Source organism: Rhipicephalus microplus, chromosome 5 (genome assembly GCF_043290135.1).
Source record: "Rhipicephalus microplus isolate Deutch F79 chromosome 5, USDA_Rmic, whole genome shotgun sequence".
In the NCBI taxonomy this organism is placed as follows: Eukaryota; Metazoa; Arthropoda; class Arachnida; order Ixodida; family Ixodidae; genus Rhipicephalus; species Rhipicephalus microplus.
This window is the reverse complement of record NC_134704.1, coordinates 149312381-149334968: the sequence shown is the minus strand read 5'-3', so window position 1 is coordinate 149334968 and position 22588 is coordinate 149312381. Positions and strand designations below refer to the sequence as shown.

General features: G+C 48.3%; 1 protein-coding gene across 1 annotated transcript in view; it reads left to right on the top strand.

Moving 5' to 3' along the window:
* Window positions 1-22588, top strand: part of LOC119174183 (protein MMS22-like) — a 172305-nt gene that overhangs the window by 118391 nt on the left and 31326 nt on the right. The window contains exons 25-26 of the mRNA XM_037425006.2: window positions 4767-4925; window positions 5242-5572. Of these exons, the coding sequence (XP_037280903.2) occupies window positions 4767-4925; window positions 5242-5572 (490 nt within the window). The remainder of the gene's footprint in view (window positions 1-4766; window positions 4926-5241; window positions 5573-22588) is intronic.

Sequence of the window (22588 nt, the reverse complement as noted above, 5' to 3'; positions counted from 1 at the left end):
ATATGCGGTAGTATGTACAGGGGTGAATTACATGGCATTCTGCAAGAAGTTCTTGAATAACATCCGCGAGAAAGACGCGGCCTCGGTCGCTCAAAAGTTCACGTGGAGCGCCATGACGCAGAACAAAACGTTGCAGCAGGAAAGACGCAACGTCACGTGCCGTCGCGGCTGGTAGAGCGGCCGTTTCTGCATATCTCGTGAGATGGTCGATCGCTACAATAATCCAGCGATTCCCAGCTGATGTATATGGTAGAGGACCATAAAGGTCTATTCCAACCCGGTCGAATGGTCGCACTGGGCACGGTAACGGCTGCATTGGTGCAGTAGGACGGCTAGGATCGTGCTTGCGGCGTTGGCACTCTGTGCAAGATCGAATGTACTTTTGAACGAATGTGTACATGCCGCGCCAATAAAACCGAAAACGTAGCCTGGCGTAGGTTTTAAACAAACCGGCGTGCGCACAGTGCGGATCGGCATGGAAAGCAGCACATATGCTGGCGCGGAGATGCCTGGGTATGACGAGTAGCCATTTGCGACCGTCAGGGTGGTAGTTGCGGCGATAAAGTATTCCATCACGGATGGCGAAGTGAGAGGCTTGTCGGTGTAGCGCTCGAGATGGCGGGTGGGCGAGTGTTTCAGATAGGTAATCCATCAGAGACGCAATCCACGAATCTTTGCGCTGCTCCGCAGCCATGTTGATGGGTCCTGATAGTGGAAGGAAGTTGTCTTGGATGGAGACACTCGCAATATCAGTAGAAACAGGCGAACGCGAAAGAGCGTCGGCATCGGCGTGCTTCTGGCCTGAGCGATAAATGACGCGGATGTCGTACTCTTGGAGCCGTAAAGCCCATCGTGCCAAGCGTCCTGAGGGATCTTTGAGGGAGGATAACCAGCAGAGCGCGTGGTGGTCGGTAACAACATCGAAAGGGCGGCCGTACAGATAAGGCCGAAATTTTGTAATGGCCCAGATAATCGCTAGGCATTCTTTCTCAGTTACCGAATAATTTGCTTCTGTTCTTGTAAGAGTGCGGCTCGCGTACGCAACAACATACTCTTGGTAACCAGGCTTTCGTTGGGCGAGTACAGCGCCAAGACCGACACCGCTAGCATCTGTGTGGATTTCTGTGGGAGCGCTTGAATCAAAATGACGCAGTATGGGTGGTGTTGTAAGCAGTTCACGGAGCTTCGCAAAGGCACTGTCGCAAGCTGGAGACCACGCAGATAAATTGCGGTCTCCCTGAAGTAGGTCTGTCAGAGGTGCCATGATCGAGGCGAAATCTCGGACGAAGCGGCGGAAGTATGAGCAAAGGCCAATGAAACTACGCAGCTGCTTGAGAGACGCGGGCCTCGGGAACTCGCGAACAGCACGTAGCTTAGCGGGGTCAGGAAGAACGCCATCCTTCGACACGACGTGTCCGAGAATGGTCAGCTTGCGCGCTCCAAAGTGACACTTCTTCAAGTTGAGTTGGAGGCCGGCTGCAGAGAGGCAGCGTAGAACCTGTTCCAAGCGACGAAGGTGCGTGGGAAAATCGGGTGAGAATACCACTACATCGTCTAAGTAGCACAAACACGTGTTCCATTTGAGGCCTCGTAGGATAGTGTCCATCATGCGCTCAAATGTTGCCGGCGCATTGCATAGCCCGAATGGCATCACGTTAAATTCGTATAAGCCGTCTGGTGTAACAAATGCAGTTTTTGGCCTATCATTCGGATTCATGGGCACTTGCCAGTACCCAGAGCGTAGATCAAGGGAGGAAAAGAACTCTGCGCCTTGTAAAGAGTCGAGGGCGTCATCAATTCGAGGCAAAGGATAAACATCCTTTCGTGTTATTTTGTTTAGGCGACGATAATCTACGCAAAAGCTTATCTTGCCATCCTTCTTTTTAACTAAAACAACCGGCGACGCCCAAGGACTGTTTGACAGTTGAACGACGCCTCGCTTTAGCATGTCACCTACTTGTTCATCGATGATACGGCGTTCAGTTGGCGAAACACGGTATGGTCGCTGCCGTAGTGGTGGGTGATTACCTGTGTCGATCTGGTGGCATACGGTAGATGTGCGACCTAAAGTAGCGCTGTGACTGTCAAAAGATTGTCGAAACTCGTCAAGGAGGCTCAAAAGCTCACACCTCTGTTGTGGGTTTAGGCCTTCGTCGATGACACGGTTGAAAATGTCGGTAGTGGGAGGGTCATTCACGGAACTGCAGGAGAGGGCACTGACTTCCGATGATTCATCAGGAACGTCAAGTGTAGCGATGGTTTCGAATGATTCTATCGAACCAATACATTCGCCTCGAAGTAGCGTAATCGTGAATGGGAACGGATTCTTCACAGGCATGTTGGTCGCACCACCTTGAAGAGTAACGAGAGCGGTTGGGAGCGGTGATAGGTGGCGATGAACGAAAGCAGCGGAAGGCGTGAAGAATGCGGTAGCGTCGACGACGGTGGAACACGACACAGGTGCGAAGACAGTAGCGCGTGGAGGGATTTGGGTGTCGTCACTAATGACCAACTTCGCGTCGGAAGGGCGATCGTGCACTGGTAGCGCATCACCAAGGGGACAAAAGGCGACTTCGGCACGGGCGCAATCAATGACGGCTTGGTGATGGGAGAGAAAATCCCAACCTAAAATGATGTCATGAGAACAGTGCGGGAGTACTACGAACTGGACTGTGTAGGGCACTCCTTGAATTACAAGTCTGGCAGTACACGCGGCCACAGGCTGCACAGGCTGTGCAGTGGCAGTATGAAGACATGAACCCAAGTAAGGCGTTGTCACTTTTCGAATTGAACGGCAAACTTTTTCGGCGATGACAGAAATTGCGGCACCAGTATCAATAAGGGCAAGTACGGGTACACCTTCAAGAACGGCATTAATTACATTCGGCGGCGAACGAAGAGGGCTTGTGCTTTGCGACGAGGACGCAGTTCTTGCCTCGGGAACTGCGTCATTTAGTTTTCCGCGTCGATTGTAGGGGGGCGTCGGCGCATCGGGGAGGGCGAGCGTCGACGTGGAGAAGGAGATCGGCGATCAGGAGCTGGTCGGTGGCTTGGACGAGGAGCGTACAATTCGGGGTCTGGGGTGTATTGAGTGTACGTGTAATCGTTTTCGTATGGACGTAGGTTTTCACGTGAGTGGAGTGGACGGCGGCGGCACAGACGTGCGACGTGCCCAGGTAGACCACACGAAAAGCAGATCGGTCGGTTGTCGGCAGTGCGCCATGGATTAGGGACTCGGTGAAGTGGAGGTCGTGGCGGCAGGGCGGCATAAACAGGAGCAGGCTGTGGAGGCGGCGCTTGGAACGTCTGTGGTCGTGGTCGTGCTGCTGCTTCGGCGTACGTCAATGGTGCATTGACTGGTGGCACCAGCTGTGGAGGAAGGACCTCAGACACTTGATCTCGTATAATAGTCCGTAGAGTAGGGCTAAGCGGTGCACTGCGCTCCGGTAGGCCAGAGATGAGCGAGAGTTGGCGGGCAACTTCTTCGCGCACGAAATCTTTGATCTGCGAGAGGAGGACGGGGTCTTGCGAGGGAGTTAAGCCGGACATCGATTCCTGATGTGGGACAGCACGGCGGGTGACGAGACGTTGCCGGCGGAGCTCATCATAGCTTTGGCAGAGCTCAGTAACTTGGGCGACAGTAGCAGGGCTTTTTGAAATGAGCATCTGGAAAGCGTCCTCGTCAATACCCTTAAAAATATGCTTGATGCGGTCCACCTCTGTCATGTTCACATCGACGCGCTTGCACAAGTCAATGACGTCTTCTATATAACTTGTAAAGTTCTCACCAGGCAGTTGAGATCTCGACTGAAGGCGCTGCTCCGCACGAAGTTTGCGGACAGAAGGACGACCAAAGACTTCGCTGAACTTTGCTTTGAATGCTGTCCAGGTGGGAACGTCGGTCTCATGGTTCCGAAGCCATAAGTGGGCAATGCCACTGAGGTAAATGCCGACAGTGGCCCGTCTCGTGGCTTCGTCCCATTTGTTCAAGACACTCACGAGTTCATAAGTAGCCAGCCAGTCGTCGACGTCGTGGTCGTCAGTGCCGCTGATTATGGGAGGATCCCGTTGACGGACCGCGCCGGAGCACACGATGGCCTGGGAAGCCATAGGAGGAGGGCTTGTGGCAGATGCAGTGGTCATGACAGCAGGTAGAGTCCGGCTTCGCAACTCCAGGATTGCAAGGAGACCCAGCAAACTCCACCAATTATAATATAGAACGGAGACAGTCAAAACTGTTATCCGAGACCAGGTAGGAGCGTAGGCCTAGCTATCAAAATCAGCGACAGTCCGGGCCGAGCGTCTCGTGCTTAGCACTGACAATGTGTGTGCCGAGATTTGCATGACCCACTACAATCATCATTACACTCCTCTTAAGTGGTGCACTATTAATTTATTCGTAATGCAAGTGATCATGTAATAAGATTACAAAGGACGGTATACATAATGGAGAACTTCACAAATTCTGACCATCCGTTGCTCTTTACCATGCATCCAAATCTAAGTACGTGGGCCTCTACAGTTCTGCCTCCATTTAAATGTAGCTATTGCATTTGGGATTTGATCCTGTGAGCTTCGGGCATAATGTAAGTGTGCGTGTTTGTAGTATACATTGGATATTCTCGAGGTATTTCTGTGTCAGAAGATGCTTGTTTCAACTGTCATCTCATTTGACAACATTTTTTTGCTTCTGCTTTAAAATACTATGCTCAAACACGCATGGGCTGGACAGTGTGACTTCTTCAACCCTTGCTTTGACATTGCAGCGCATCCGGCCGCTTCCTGTGCCTGGTGCTGGAAGATGACCAGGCGTGCTCTGAGCTAGAGTCGCGTGTCACAAACAGCGATGCAAGACTTGTCCAGGCCTGGCTCCGCTGCTGTGTAGGCGTAGAGCCGCCAAATTCGGAAATGACTCGACTCTCAAGGTAATGATTTTTTTTTTGCATATAAATGGCTGAATGGGGATGCAAACAGCAAATATTGAAATCAAATGTTGCTAATTATGATGGCAAATATAGAAACACTCCAAGCAAAAATTTGTAGATGACGTCACTGCCGCAGTGGCTCATACAAGATTCAAGTTTAGTAATATTCTTCTCGCCTCGGGGATGTAGGATTAAAATAAAGCGTTTGAAAAAGAGCGCAGTCTTTGCGAGTAGAGGATAAAAAATACACTGAGCGACACTTGTATTTCTCAGGTTTTGAGCGCAGCATGCTAATTTTATGTTTACATTGTTCTAGGATTGTGCTAGGCCGCAGAGAGTTTGCCAATTACAACAGTCTGGCGGGCACCATCGTGCCTTCGGACGAGGTGACGGCGCACGACGACCTTGCCGTCCACTTCTTCGACTGCCTGGCACAGTACGCCGACATCGTTTGTGCGATGGATGGCATCTCGTCACTGGCTCAGCTGAAGCAAAGCGTAGCCTACTACCTCAAAGACTTTGTTGCCGTGGCAACGGCTCAGTCGCGGAACGCTGCTGCCGCAGCGGCAACGCGTGACAGCCTGGGAAATGTGTACCTCCTGTGTGGCCAGCTGTTTCGTCTGTGTGCAGGCCTCATTTATACCAGAGTGAGACAGAGTTTTGGTATTAGCATTTGCATAAAAGCAAAAGCATTGTAATTCGTTGTCTTTTAATTTAACCACTGGAGGCCAGCTATGATTGCTTCTGTTCTGTTATCGTTCTCACTTCCCTCGTTTGGCAAACTTGCCTCTACAGCACGCACCAAAAGTTTGTTGTCCTCCGTGCCATCCGTACTCTTGAGACAAAGAAGCCTTGAGTGCATTGTCAGAAGAAAAACCTAGCGTGCAGTACAAAGACCCTCGTCACCTTAACATAAAAATATCAGATAAAGCCTGAAAATTTTTATAGCAATCACATCAAGATATTCTGCATTCATTCAAGAGTTCCACCAAAGAGCCATGCTATTGCTTGAAACTCCTTTGAAAATTGACCCTACACAGTCATGGCAGGCAAAGAATCACATTAGCAGATCACACGCTGAGTTGCGTAATAACTGGGCAGTTGAAAGCTGCAAACTTATTACAGAGGACTGAGCTATAATTTATCATCATGTCATAGCAACAATTAAGTGTGCAGCTGTCATGTGACCTCCCAAGCTCTAATGATTAGGCTTGTGCGAATAGTGAATTCAAAGTTTGAAGCGAATAGTGATTTCGGCCTAATAGTTTCGAAATAAAGTTGAATTATATACAGTCGAGCCCGCTTATAATGAACCTGAGCGTGGCGCGGCATTCGTTCGCTGTATCCCGAAGTTCGTAGTAAATGAAACACAGCTTTAAAAAAAATTGCGAGTGAAAACACAAACTTTTTATTCCCCAAAAAGTCCGTGATGCACGTGTTTCGAATAGCAGAAGCGATAAGGGCGGTCTCAAGTTCATTTAAAATGGGAGGGTGCTCGTTCGCCGAGGCATGTGGCATAAGCTGCATGAGGCACTGACTCCAAAGTTTCGTCGTTCCAGCAGTTCGATTCCTCAAAATCGCTCTCGCCACATACTTCATTCACAATGCCCTAATCCGTGCACGGTTTCGCAGTGTCGGCATCATCATCGGCCGTAATTAAACCATCGCAACAGATGTCCCGCTCGCTCTCCCAAGTCGGAGTCGACGACGCACTGCCACAAATCGTTGCCACAGTGGTTCTGTTCGGAAGCGTCAGGCTCGGCATCGGGCCCAACGTCGGCAAAGTCGGCCTCGCGAAAACAGTTTCGCGCGCTTGTAGCCGTCACCGCCACCCACGAAATATTCACCATCTCCACAGCTGAATACCGGGACGCCCAAAGCGGCAAGTTGGCTGCAGGTGGTCAACAGCTATGGGCAAGCCCTCCGCAACGCCGCACCTAACACGCGGATTACGCTCAAGCCAAGCGGTCACACTTTCGACGTTTTGTTGAGCGGCATGAAAAAGCGTGCTAGTCCTCTCGTCGGCCATTATGACCACACACGCACACCAAGAGCGATCAATACGTGCACACGCGACACACATGCCAGAACGCGTGGAACAGCTCTGGGCCCGTTTCCAGTCAGAAAACGAAACTAATTCGAGCCAGCATGCCAGGCGTCGCGGAACGGTGGAAACGGGCGAAAGGGCTGTGATCAAGAGAGGAGGGCAGACTTGCGAGAGAAGGGCAAGAAGTTGTGATAAAGAGAGGTGAGGATGCAGTGGGAGGGCGACTTGGAAACCAAAACACACGGGAAAGAGGCAGGTTGGGTAGCTGGCTTGAAAGGTTTGCGAAGCTCACACGTAGAAAAACTTGGAAAAAGTGCATGGCTGCCTGAATCGGTTCGCGCGGCGGTGTTCGAAGAACCGGCGGTCATGGTGAAAAAATCGGTTTGTTGTGCCGGCGGGTTTGCGTGGCCTCACGTACTACGATATTTCGCGATTCGTTCCATGCAAATTAACAGCTGTTTTCGCGCTTCCGCACTAACACGAAAGGCATGCTGAGCCGAGTGCGAAGTGAGTGAGAACAAGCCCTAAACACGAAGCGAATCACAAATTATTATCAGAGTCGGTGGGGTAGCGTATGTGCGTACACTAGAATTAAGCTATCGGCTACACTCGATGGCCGGCGATGTTGGCAAATGGTCTGATCACTCCAGGCCGGCGGCGTCAACGACAGTACCAGTGATCAAAAACGGGGTAGATGGCCGACCGGTTTTCGAAAGATTGGTGGCAGTGTGAAAACACGGGTCTCGTCTGGCGATGCGGATGAGTAGCGGGGGGGACAAAGGATGGAGGGGTGCATATCAAACGTGGTCGGGGAGAGCGTTAACTAGAGGGGCACGAAGGCGGCGTCGGCGTTTAGCAATTAGAATGTATGGGCACCTCGCCGATGCCTGATCGGTGTTCGAAATTGGTTTCCTGGGAAGTCGGCAGACCGCTAACTCCTTTCGCTGTAACCGATCAGCGGCGCTCGGAGACGTTCGTTGTAACTGCGATTTGGTGCCATTGAACCAATGTATATTTTCACGGTCACGCGGATATTGTTCGTTTTCAGCGAAAGTTCGTGTTAAGTGGGGCCGTTATATGTGGGCTCGACTGTACAATATATTGTAGCGAAGCCTCCGAACTCTGAAATGGGTCGAACTCTTGAGTACCTTCTAGTGGGGCTACCCAACAAGGACGCCGCTCGTGCTGGGAGTCCGTGCTTCGCCGTGACTGTTGCCATTGTGTATGCTCGCTGGTTGCCGGCTAATAAACGCCTTAAAAAATTGGTGAAGACTGCTGCAATCCCCTTCGATGCCCTTGGAGCTACGATCACGTACCCTGCCATCTACCATGTCCCACGACGCCTCCCAGGAAATGCCTCCTCCCGTGCCACCCCCTTGTCCCGGTGTCCCCAGGACGCGAGATCCACCCATTTTCACAGGCGCTGATGGCTCGCCTTTTACGAGCGCGTGAGCGTCCCCAACAAATAGGACGAGGGCGGCAAGCTGACCAACTTGGTGTTCTACCTTGCGGGCATTGCCAGTTTGGGGTACAATAACCACGCGTCCGATTTTGCAACGTGGTCTGATTTTAAGACCGCTATCATCAACATTTTCGCCCGCCCTGCTGTTCGCAAGCTGCAAGCCAAGTAGCGCTTACATGAACGCACTCAGGAGGCTGGTGAGTCATTCACCAGCTATATTGAAGATGTCCTGGACTTTGCAACAATTCCAATCACACCGTGGCCGAGTCTGACAAGATCTGAAACATCATGAAAGGCATTGACAATGATGCCTCCAAGATGCTGCTCGCCAAAAACCCCGGCACAGTGGCTGAGGTCATTACACTGTGCCAGAGCTACGAGGAGCTCCGCCAGCAGCGTTCGATGACCTGTCGCTCCCCATCACGACCTGCAACGCTTGCTGGCTTGGAGGCCAGTTGTGACCAAGTTGCGTTGATGGCAGACCTAAAATCCTTCATCCGTGAGGAAATCGCGCGTCAGTTGTCTATCGTGCCTTTTGCCCACCAACCAGCTGTTCAACAATCGGCTCCTACCTTTCTCCCTCCCATTTGTCGAGCGATTGAGCAGAAAATAGCGGAGGTAATGCCTGCGTACCACCCCCAACAGCCTCCGGCTCCTGCGGGGCGAGTTACGCCCATGTGGTCGCCAGGCCGCACAAGTCGTTCCAGCACCCGCCCCTCTGACTTACGCCGAAGCTGCCGCTCGACCTCCGTCCTTTGCAGCGGGTATGCCCGCTACGTACGTTGACGTAACCCCTCAGCCTCAGCTTCTGCCCACCATGCAGCCTTTGCAGCCACTGTTCCGTCCATCGGCTCTTGCGACATGGGTGAGACCTACCCCGGCGAACCGATGGCGCACACCCGACAACCGGCCCATCTGCTTTGCCTGCGGTTACGCCGGTCACATAGCCCGTTATTCCCCTCGTGTACAGCCGGCTCTCATTTCTTCGCCTGTTGCTGGCCAGCTCAGCCATCCCTATCACGAAGAACTGCCGTCTATGCCACCGCTGTCTCGCCCAGGTCCATCTCTTCGAAGGTCGCCGTCTCCACGACGCCGTTCCCTGTCCCCCATGCGGCCAAGTTCTGCTGCTCATGAGCGGGAAAACTAGTCGTCGCAGTCCCCGAGGCAAGCACTGCGACGCTACCGCAATGTGAAAGCCCTCAGAGCAGCCCCTCGAATGTCATTGACGTGCTTGTGGACGGTGTTTATGCATTGGCACTTATTGACACTGGAACTGCCGTATCAGTTCTGGACGAAAAACTCTGCCGCTTACTTCGAAAAGTGACAACGCCACTTTTTGGTTTGTCCCTCCGTACTGCTAGTTCGCATCGTATTCACCCTACAGCAGGGTGTACAGCTCGCTTTGTCATTCAGGACGTTCTGTATGTCGCTCAGTTCATCATCATTCCGGCATGCTCTCATGACGTCATCCTGGGATAGGACTTTCTCTCCCATCATGACGCCGTCATTCATTGTGCCGCTGCCGAAATTGAACTCTCACTCTTCTCGCATTTGACGCCAAAAGGCAGTCTTTCGACACTGAGCAAGATTCTAATGAAAGACGATACAACAGTGCCTCCAAACTCAACGATGGCCGTTTCGGTCTACTGCGCCGGTCTCTTTGACACAATCGCGCTCGTTTCGCCATCTAACCGCGCTTGTAGCAGGAAAGAGTTGCTAGTACTTTATGCGACCGTGCAGGTCAACCTGGGCAACGCCGCTATTTTTGTAACCAACCCATCCCCGTATACTGTTAACTTGCTTCGAGGGGAATGTCTCGGCTGAGTGCAACCAGTCGACAACGCACAAGTCCTGGATGCACCCGATGACACGCGTTGTCCCAGGTTGCGTACCATCAATGCTGTTTCCACTTCTGATACGTTATATGCTGATGTGTTTGGCCCCTCCATCGCTGACAACCTTACGGCGTACAGCGTTCCCAACTTCTGGACCTGTTGCAAGAATATCGTTCTTCTTTCAATGTCGGGCGAAGTTCTCGTGGTCGCACATCCGCTGTTACGCATCGCATTGACACTGGTGCCCATTTACTTTTACGGCAACAACCATATCGCGTGTCGCCTGCTGAACGTCGGGTAATTAATAGGCAGGTCGACGATATGCTCCGACGCGATGTTATTCGGCCCTCGGACAGTCCACGGGCGTCTCCTGTTGTTCTTGTTGCGAAGAGACTTCTGTGCGGTTCTGTGTGGACTACAGACGGCTCAATAAGATCACTTGCAGGGATGTTTATCCACTGCCATGCATCGATGACGTGATCGACAGGCTTTGCGGAGCAGATTTCTTTTTCTTCTCTCGATCTGCACTCGGGGTACTGGCAAGTACCCATGGCTGACAACGCTCGACCGAAGACCGTCTTCGTCACACCAGGCGGCTTGTACAAGTTCAACGTCATGCCGTTTGGTCTATGTAATGCACCTGTGACCTTTGAGCGCATCATGGACACCGTTCTGCGCAACGTGAAATGGTACACGTGCTTGTGTTGCCTCGACAATGTCATTGTCTTCGCTCCAGATTTCTCCACGCATCTCCAACGTCTGAAAGAAGTTTTCGCACGTGTGAGCAATGCCGGCTTGCAACTAAATTTGAAGAAGTGCCGCTATGCAGCACGGCAACTCACCATCCTAGGGTACGTCGTGTCCAAGGACGACATTTTTCTACTGATCCGGCCAAGCTTCGGGCCGTGTCCGAATTTACCAAACCTGCATCTGTCAAATAACTGCGTAGTTTCGTGGGCCTGTCCTCATACTTCTTACACTTCATACGAAACTTTGCCACGATCATATCACCGCTGACGAAGCTCCTTGGAAGTAACGGGCCTCTCAATTCGTGTTCATCCGAGTGCGACAATGCGTTCGCGAAGCTTCACCATTTGTTGCCGTCTCCTCCCATTCTACGCCACTACGACCCTACAGCCCCAACGTAGGTGCACACGGACGCCTGCGGTGTAGGCCTCGGCGCTGTCCTGGTGCAGTGCAAACCCGGATTCCCTGAATATGTCGTAGCATATGCAAGCCATACGCTCACTAGAGCCTAGACAAACTACACCGTCACGAAGAAAGAGTGCCTGGCGATCGTCTGGCCCCTTACTAAGTTTCGAATTTATTTGTATGGTCGCCCATTCGATGTCATCACCGACCATCATGCACTATGCTGGCTTTCATCATTGAAGGTTCCCTCAGGCCGTCTCGCCTATTAGGCTCTTCGCTTACAAGACTACGACATCCGCGTGCTGTACCGCAACGGACGCAAGCATGCTGACGTCGATGCCCTCTTGCGCTCCCCTCTACCTCAAGACGACGTGCCCTGCTCAGTAACCTCAATTGCTGTTTCTGCCATCGATGTTGACATCTTCGCTACCGATCAGCGAAAGGATAATTGGATCGCCCCACTGATCGACTTGCTCTCTGATTCGTCCGCAACACCATCCACGTGTGCCTTGCGTCGTCAAGCTCACCATTTCGCCATCCGTGACGGCCTCCTACACCGATGCAACTACGACTCCAATGGCCGGCAGTTTACTCATGATGCCCCGCAGTCTGCGGTTGGAGATGTGTGAATCTTTCCATTCTGATCCACAATGTGCGCACTCTGGGGTATCCAAAACTTACCACCACATTCGACAGCGCTACTTCTGGCGCGGGATGTACCGCTACGTGCAGCAGTTTGTTCGCTCTTGCTTCGCTTACCAACGTTGCAAACATTCAGCACACATGTCGCACGCCGGTCTGCAACCGTTACCTTGCACTGACCGTCCAATTGGGCGCGTAGGTATCAATTTGTATGGACCACTTTCTCTGACGTCGGCTGGTAACCGCTGGGCCATCGTTGCCCGACCATTTAATGGGATATGCAGAAACCGCTGATTTCCCGGCCCCTACTTCGCGCGATGTTCCATCCTTTCTGCTACATCAATTCGTACTGCGCCACGGACCACCCCAAGAGCTTCTCAGGGATCGAGGCCGTGTCTACTTGTCGGAATTCGTCGAAGCCATTCTGATGGAGTGTCATTCTGTCCACCGCAAAACTACTGCTTACCACCCGCAGAGGAATGGCCTCACCGAACGCTTTAACGGCACCTTCGTCAACATGCTTCGATGTGCGTCGCCGCCAACCACAGGAATTAGGATAATATACTGTCCTTCATCACCTACACCTACAACACCGCCCCTCAGAGCACGGTTTTTCACCTTTCTACTTGCTGTACGGAAGACACCCGTCGCACACCATGAACACGATACTCCCGTACACGCCGGATCCGTCTGAGTGTGCACCTATTTTTGAGACAGCCAGGCTTGCTGAAGAGTGTCGCGAGCTTGCCAAGACTTTTACGACGCATGAGCAAGAGCGGCAGCAGAGTATTCGTGATGGCTCCACCACTTCCGAGCCCACGTTCCTTCCTGGTGTGTTTGTATATCTCTCGATCCCGACCTCTGTAGCTGGCCTCTCTTCCAAACTACTTCCCAAATACGAAGGCCCCTACTGTGTTATCGAGCGCACATCTACGGTCAACTATCTGATCGAACCCGTCAAACAATCTTCGGACATGCGCCGCCGTGCGCGCGACATCGTCAACGTGGAGCACCTGAAGGCTTATTATGACCCGCTCATAGTAACAAGTTGTTAGTTCTCCAGGTGGCTCCCTCTTCGACCCCGTGGTAAATGTAGCGAAGCCTCCGAACTCTGAAATGGGTCGAACTCTTGAGTACCTTCTAGTGGGGCTACCCAACAAGGATGCCGCTCGCACTGAGAGTCCGTGCTTGGCCGTAACTGTTGCCATTGTGTATGCTCGCTGGTTACCGGCTAATAAACGGCTTAACAATATATATATTGTATATTAAAATAAAAAATGGGCATATTTGTCGTGGCCTAACTAATTAATAGAATGCCAGTGATGACCCATAAATTATTTTATGCTTTAAAATTTTCTATACTTAGAGAATATAAGTATAACACGCTTTTAAACTTAAAAAATTGGCCCCGTACCTGCATGTTACACTGCAAATGTCGTCGAAAGACGATAGTCTTGCGTCTAGAGAGAGTGAACAAAACGTTTATTTGATGTTCTGCGCAAAAAAATTTGTGAACGGTATTCTGGAGGCGCTGTGTTAGAGTGCCTCGGGGGTGCAGCGGAGGCGAACGAGCGCATCAAGTCACGTCACTTATGAGACATGAGCACTATCTGGCAGTTATCTTGGAAAACGAAGCGCGCGCGCCCTGCGCGCCCGTCTTGGAGGTGATAAGGTGTAGAACGCAGCGTGTCAAGTAGGTGCCACCACCGTGGTGTCTTAGCAAAGTGTTGGAAACATTGCCTTTTCGTGCAAGCGTTGCATGGTCAGCGCAACATGATAAATGCTACGGTCTTTAGAATTACTTGTGTATGCCTTTTCTAGTAACAGACACACATCGTGTTGTTATGATGCCTCAGATATGCGCATTAAATACTGTTTAATTGAAAATCACAAAAGTATGAACGCTGAATTTTGAGCAATATTGGTGGGCGCTGTGGATGGAGTTGGCCGTTTGGGGTATCGCCTGGTGTCATTTAGGGCACCGTTAAGGGCGGACAAACAGACAAATGTACAGATAGGCAGACAGACAGGTCAAAATTTTTACGTTGAAGGTCCCCAAGAAAGACTATCGTCTTTAAAAATGAATCGATGTAAGGGTAATATCTTCATTTAAACTTGAAGTAGGGCTTCGCGGCAATGCCGATTTTTCCTGGATACATGTTTTTAGGGTTTAGCAATGCTTTACTACAGTGAAACCACCTTTACAAAGGGGTACATGTGGGCACTTGGATAGGTGTTATCTCGGCTTAGTACCTCTCTACTGCAGTGAAACAACCTTTACAGAGAATACATTTGCGTTCACATTAATGTCCATCTATTTATTCGTTTCAAATACTTTAAAATTTGCAATAATTTAAGTTCAATTTTGGTTCAAATCAGATTCAATTATTGCATTATTTGTTCAAACATTCAAAGCATTTGAATATTCGCACACGCCCACCAGTAATGATTAGGATGATAAAATAGCCACACCAAATGGCTTTTGCGTTCGAGTCACCTTAGGACCCTGTTTCGGTATTTCCATCTCCTTAGTTTTTTGTAACAATTTCAAATAGTGAAACCATTGGTAAGACGTTCAATATCCCTGAGGCTGAAATGACAATGCAGCAAAACGTGTAAATTTAAGGGCTTGTATTTTTTTTAAAAGACACCAGCTGAGAAATAAGATTACGTGGCGTTTTGGAGATTGGTGTTTTCAGGATTGTAAAATTGTACTTTACTTACTTGCAAAAACTATTTGGTTCTTTAGTGTCTCTTTTAGAGCTAGTCCATATACAAGGAACTAGCAGTGTTATAACTACCATATTTTGGCACTTTCGAATTCAATAGTAACAAGTTTAGCTCTAATCTTTGAAGACCCCTTGAAGCACCTGCATTGTTTCAGTCATTCTTTCTAAGCTTCAAGCAAAACTTGAAAGCTTTTCGCAGTTAAAGCGACCGCTCTATCGTGCCTTGTTACAAATTCGAAAACAACGTTTCATGGAGAGGAACATCTTTTCTGTCATGCTCTTCGAAGTTAACTAGCAACCGACTTTGTTGAAAGGGCAGACCTCCCTGACGTTGCCCGTCCTGTTTTACCTCGCTGACATGGATAGATGTGTCACAATAAAATCATGTATTACTACTTTCATGACAAACCCTGCATGGGGGACCCCCGGGAGTGCAAGACATCTTAATTAACATATGGTTCTCTGGCAGCAATTACGTGTGCCCGACGACATTGAAAATACAGACCTTGTAATTAGTGCTTGCATCTACTAGAACAAGCTTTAAGGTTTAACTGCACATAAACATAGGTGTTTTGTATTCAAGTATTTTCACTTGTGTGTAATACAGACACAGAAGAGCGATTTTCGCCTTGTATATGAAATGTCTGTGAGCTGGGAATCGTGTCACATTTTCTCATCAACAGCTATATTTCATTGTAGACACATCGGTGTGCCTTTTAACCAATTGTTTCTTACATCACTGTCTTTTACAAAGGCGTCTGAATGTATGTGTTTGTGTGCTCAGACCTATCAGTCAACTGAAATATGCTTCATCCGTTTTAATATTAGTGTTCAGATATCATTTTATCCAAGGCATTGGAGTATCAAGAATAATGTGAAATAGAACTCCAAATTTAGGAGAAGTGGGGATATATATAAAATAAACTCTGATAAATGCTGAATTATCACCAAAAAGTAAATTTTAAAAAATAACTCCGAATTTCAAGAAAAATAAGTTCAGAATACACGGAGCCCAAGTTATAACTGATAGTCCACTATAACTGAGTCGGCTAGAACCAAAATTGTTGCATGAATAATGTAGTCAAATTGAACTAGGCGAGAAAAATGGCCTGTTATATCCCGACGTGTACCTTTTGTATGCCTATCTGTGCTCACTAGTTGCACCCATTTTGCTATTCCATATTCACTGTTGTTTTTATTTTAGTACTTAAAATTTTCAGTGTATTGGAAACAAACAAACACAATTGTTAAAACAGTCATAAATAACAGTGTCAGTTCCTAATCGTATTGCTATCAACATAGCTCAAGAAAAGCCTATTAAGATTTTGTTTGCAGTAACTTATCAATTTTCCAGACTTTGTCAATAATGTGAAAATCCGTAGGCACCACTATATTCTCTGCTAAATGAATGTATATTGATGACAATATTTTTAAGGGGGTACGTGGCAATGAAATTTTTTTTTTATTTCTTTATGAAGCCAAAGGGATGAAATTCAGCATGTAGATGTCATTTGCTATGCTGATATCATAACTGAAATTGCTTTTGAGCTATCTAATATAACTTTTGAGTTACAACAATTGATAGACTCTCATTGTCATCCCAAGATTAATTAGCCAATTAGACACAAGTTCGTCCACATTTTTGCATAAAGATATTCACAAGGGTCTATTTTGTGCCATAACGATATTGGTTTATTTTTAATATTTAAGTAAGCACACAAAAAGTTTTTATAAATCTCCTGGACGTATGTCTTACCAACAACTTTTACAAAAAGCTAATTACAAAAATTTGGATGATGTGCCCTCAAATATGGGCAACTTTACGGCACTCACCAATGTCTTAGAATGTAAGTGCACAAAACGTAATAGCTATAGCTTAATTTGCTGTGAAATGGCACACGGATGACTGTTGGCAATTGCTCCAAAAATGAAAGCTGAGAAAATGCAGCTCAAAGAAATTGGAGCTGGAAGCTGATGAAATGAAACTCAGAAGGAAGCTGGCTTTATTTTTCATTGGAAAAATGCATGTTTGTGGCTGTCCTGAGCTCCAATATGTCCTCTTTATGATGGTGCCAATATGGTGGCAATGTGCTAAGGGAAAGCTTCAAATTTGCATTTTGCTATGCCCAATTTTCACATAGCTTTTGACAACAGCCCACCAGTAAAATACCTGTTTCTCAACTTCTACAACATACTTTAGTCTAAAATCACGCTATGATGTAAAACATGGTCTCAGAATTGCAGAAAAAAAAAAAAATTGGCAGATCCCACGTACAGTGGGAATCGATGATATGCAAAGCATGAATGAGTGAATGAGAAATGTTGATATGTCACTTTCAAATCAGCACAGTGTTACAAGGTGGAAGTAAATGATGCTGTCCATGACTTTTGTGTCATGATTATTATGTTTGGGTGTGTCGTATACCTTCGTCATCTATTCACATCACGTGATACCAAATTTAGTATATGTGGAGCTAGCGAATTTAGTATATGTGGAGCTATCTGCGGCGATGGCGTAGTGGTTAGAGCATCCGCCTCGCATGCAAGAGGTCCGTGGTTCAAATCCCGGTACCGCGCAGTTCCCAACCGGATTAAAAAAAAAAAAAAAATCCGCGTGTTGATGGAACTGCATTAAGAGGCCTGGGGTGCGGCCTCACCGGCAAACACCGCCGAGAACGCACTCCCTCACCAGAGAAGGATTGGCCACCCTGGTGCAGTATCTGGCCACTACCTCCCACATGCTTACGTCAAATAACTCACGGCCCTCAGTCCCCAGCAGCTGCGAAGCAACTGACCACGGCGGCGGTCAGATCTGCAACGCAGCAGAGGGTGCTAAGAATCTCTGGATCCGGACAGGCCGCCATTGGAACCTGAACTTGGCAACGTTTAACGCTAGAACCTTATCTAGTGAGGGAAGTCTAGCTGTACTATTCGAGGAGCTAGAGGGTGTTAAATGGGATATAATAGAGCTCAGTGAGGTTAGGAGGACAGATGAGGCCTATACGGTGCTACAGAATGGGCACGTCCTTTGCTACAGGGGCTTGGCAGACAGAAGAGAACTGGGAGTGGGGTTCCTAATTCACAGAAACATAGCTGGCAACATAGAGGAATACTATAGCAATAATGAAAGGGTGGTAGGTATCGTAATTAAACTGAATAAAAGATACAAGATGAAGATAGTACAGGCTTACGCGCCTACATCCAGCCATGATGACGCTTCAGTTGAAAGCTTCTATGAAGACGTGGAATCGGCAATGAGTAAGGTAAAAACACAGTATACTATAGTGATGGGCGACTTTAATGCAAAGGTAGGGAAGAAGCAGGCTGGAGACCAAACAGTAGGAGATTATGGCATCGGTACTAGAAACGCCAGAGGAGAGCTACTAGTAGAATTCGCAGAACGCAATAATTTACGGATTTTGAATACCTTCTACCGAAAACGAGAAAACCGCAAGTGGACATGGAGGAGCCCTAATGGCGAAAATAACAACGAAATAGACTTTATAATGAGTGCACACCCTGGAATCGTGCAGGATGTGGAAGTGATTGGCAAGGTACGATGCAGTGACCATAGAATGGTACGGTCTCGAATTCGCCTAGACTTGAAGAAGGAACGACAGAAACTGATACGCAAGAAGCCAATCAATCAGCTAGCACTGAGAGAGAAAGTACAGGAATTCAGAGTGTCACTGCAGAACAGGTACTCGGCTCTTAGTGAGGAAACCAACCTTAGCGTAGACACAATGAATGATAATCTGACGAGTATCATTACGGAGTGTGCAGTGGAAGTTGGAGGCAGGGTAGTTAGACAGGACACTGGCAAGCTTTCCCAGGAAACGAAGAACCTAATTAAGAAGCGTCAAATCATGAAAGTGTCAAGTACAACAGACAAAATAGAACTGGCAGAGCTTTCGAAGTTGATTAATAGGCGTAAGGTATGCGATGTAAGAAGGTATAACATGGAGAGAATTGAACACGATCTGAAAAACGGAGGAAGCGTCAAAGCAGTGAAGAGGAAACTTGGGATAGGCAAAAGTCGGATGTATGCACTAAGGGACAAAGAAGGCACAATAACTACCAATATGGATAGGATAGTTAAAATAGCGGAGGAGTTTTACAGAGATCTGTACGGTAGCCGAGACAACCACGACCTTAATACTATAAGAACTAGCAGTAACCCAGATTACACCCCACCAGTAATGATAGAAGAAGTCAGAAAAGCTTTGGAGAGCATGCAAAGGGGCAAAGCTGCTGGTGAGGATCAGGTAACATCAGATCTGCTGAAAGATGGAGGACAGATTGTGTTAGAAAAACTAGCCACCCTGTTTACGAGGTGTCTCCTGACGGGAAGAGTACCAGAGTCTTGTAAGAACGCTAACAACATCTTAATACATAAGAAAGGAGATGACAAGGACTTGAAGAATTACAGGCCGATCAGCTTGCTCTCTGTAGTATACAAGCTATTTACAAAGGTAATTGCTAACAGAGTAAAGAAAACATTAGAATTCAATCAACCAAAGGAACAAGCAGGATTTCGAACAGGCTACTCAACAATTGACCACATTCATACTATCAATCAGGTAATAGAGAAATGCTCAGAGTATAACCAACCACTATACATAGCCTTCATAGATTACGAGAAGGCGTTTGATTCAGTAGAAATATCAGCCGTCATGCAAACACTGCGGAATCAGGGCGTAGATGAAGTATATATAAACATTCTGGAAGAAATCTACAGGGGATCAACTGCTACCATAGTGCTTCATAGAGAAAGCAACAGAATACCAATCAAGAAGGGTGTAAGGCAGGGAGACACAATTTCCCCAATGCTATTTACCGCGTGCTTACAGGAGGTTTTCAGAAGCCTAGAATGGGAACAGTTAGGGATAAGAGTCAATGGAGAATACCTTAGTAACCTGCGCTTCGCCGATGACAATGCATTGCTGAGTAACTCGGGGGACGAATTGCAACTCATGATTACGGAGTTAGACAAGGAGAGCAGAAAAGTGGGTCTTAAAATTAATCTGCAGAAAACGAAAGTAATGTACAACAACCTCGGCAAAGAGCAGCTCTTCGAGATAGGTAATAGTGCACTTGAAGTTGTAAAAGACTATGTCTACTTAGGGCAGGTAATAACCGCAGAGCCGAACCACGAGATTGAAGTAACTAGAAGAATAAGAATGGGGTGGAGCACATTCGGCAAGCACTCTCAAATTATGACAGGTAGATTGCCACAATCCCTCAAAAGGAAGGTATATAACAGCTGTATCTTGCCGGTACTTAGCTACGGAGCAGAAACCTGGAGACTTACAAAGAGGGTTCAGCTTAAATTGAGGACGACGCAGCGAGCAATGGAAAGAAAAGTGGTAGGTCTAACCTTAAGAGACAAGAAGAGAGCAGAGTGGATTAGGGAACAAACGGGGGTTAAGGATATCATAGCTGAAATCAAGAAGAAGAAATGGACATGGGCAGGGCATGTAGCGCGTAGACAGGATAACCGCTGGTCATTAAGGGTAACTGACTGGATTCCCAGAGAAGGGAAGCGGGTTAGGGGTAGACAGAAGGTTAGGTGGGCAGATGAGATTAAGAAGTTTGCGGGTGTAAATTGGAAGCAGCAAGCACAGGACCGGGTTAACTGGCGGAACATGGGAGAGGCCTTTGTCCTGCAGTGGACGTAGTCAGGCTGATGATGATGATGATGATGGAGCTAGCGAAATGGCTGCAAGCACGCTATGAGTGTGGTATGTTGTCATGTTTTTACATGAAACGTATGTCAAGATTATCATGTTTGCACCAGTCATATATTTCATCATCCATTGACGTCACGTAACACCAAATTTGGTATATGTGGAGCTAGCAAAACTGCGGCGAGCGCATCATTAAGGGTCCAATATGCTCCAATGTAGCGTTGACGCGCGCGCGTGGTGGGCACAGCGACGCTACGTTAGCAAAAGGCGAGCACTCTATAGTCTGACGCCAGGCGCGACCAGCGTTCGTCAGCGCGACCCGACGGTGACCGGCGCGAAATGCAACATGTAGCATTTCGCTCCGATGCCATAGAGTAACATTACTCCATGCCGATGCGTTACCCAGACAAAATTGCGTCTCCATTTTTTCGTGATGGAGGGATGCCGGACGCGCTGAAACGCGCATGTGTCAAAGCAACGCAGCGCGACGCGCGCCTACCCCGCCGCGGTGGTCTAGTGGCTAAGGTACTCGGCTGCTGACCCGCAGGGCGCGGGTTCAAATCCCGGCTGCGGCGGCTGCATTTCCGATGGAGGCGGAAATGTCGTAGGCCCGTGTGCTCAGATTTGGGTGCACGTTAAAGAACCCCAGGTGGTCTAAATTTCCGGAGCCCTCCACTACGGCGTCTCCCATAATCATATAGTGGTTTTGGGACGTTAAACCCCACATATCAATTAATCAATCGACGCGCGCCTGCGAGTATATGGCAGTACTGGCGTCGGCATGACAACGCCGGCAAGCATGTGCACCGTGTCTTGTCGAAATTCATTGGCGCTTTGACTGTGGCATGTAGTCATGTTCTCACATGAGACGCATGTCATGATTATTATGTTTGCACCAGTCACATACCTTTGTCATCCATTGGTGTCGCGTAATACCGAATTTGGCATATGTGAAGCGAGCAAAATGGCCGCGAGTGCATCATGAGTGTGGCATGTAGTCATGTTGTTACATGACGCGCATGTTGTGATTGTCACGTTTGGATGTGTCATTTACCTATGTCGTCCATTCGCATCGCGTAATACCGAGTTTGGTACATGTGAAGCTAGCGAAACGGCTGCTAGCGCACCATTAGCGTATCATGTAGTCATGTTGCTACATGACACGCATCTCATGTTTATCATATTTGCACCAGAATCATACCTTCGTTGTCCATTCACGTCCCGTAATACCAAATTTGGTATATGTGGTGCTTGCGAAACGGCCGCGAGCGCATTATGAGCATGGCATGTAGTCATGTTGTTATATGACATGCATGTCATGCTTTTCATGTTAGGGTCTGTCACTTGTGTTCACCATGCAATCATGTCATACCATACCAGCTTTGCTACATGCTATGTGAATGAAACCACCGCAATAACTGCAGGACCATGAAATGTAAATTATGACATTCATGACATACATGTCATGATTTTCATGTTATCACAAGTCAAATATGTTCTACATACAGTCATGTTATGTCATACCAAGTTTGGTATTGATACCATTATCAAAATGGCCAGGAGAGCTAAAAGTCATAGGCGGCTATACAGCCAGACAGACAGACAGACTCAGTCGCCGAAGTTCGCTAAGAAATGCTTCACATTTAATAATTGAAAAACACAACATTTTGACCTAATTTACAATTCCCATTGCCACGTCCCCCCTTAATTGTCAAGTGGTATCTACCTAGATTTTCAGCTTTAATGGTCACTGTGAAGGAAGTTTGCACATGTGGGATAACATAGCTTTAATGTTTCTGCACCGAAGGTTCTACAACAACTGCCTCTTGAATCGGGGCACACACAGTTTTCTTGCTTCTTTCGGGCGAGAGTGTTCTTATCGCCGGCGCCCGTGTTTGGAGGCATTGCTGCGACGCGCAGGCGCAGAACCGTTTTGCCGCACCACCACCCCCACGCAGATAAGAGCCGTCAGGGTTGAAGAGGTTTGGGGACCCGCACCTGGCGTCCAAAGCGGGTGGTGTAAGGTGCGAGCCTAGGCATTGTGGGCTGTTTTCGGTGAATTACGGGTGGCGTGCGGAGGTTGGTAGGCTCCTGGGAAAGGATGTATGA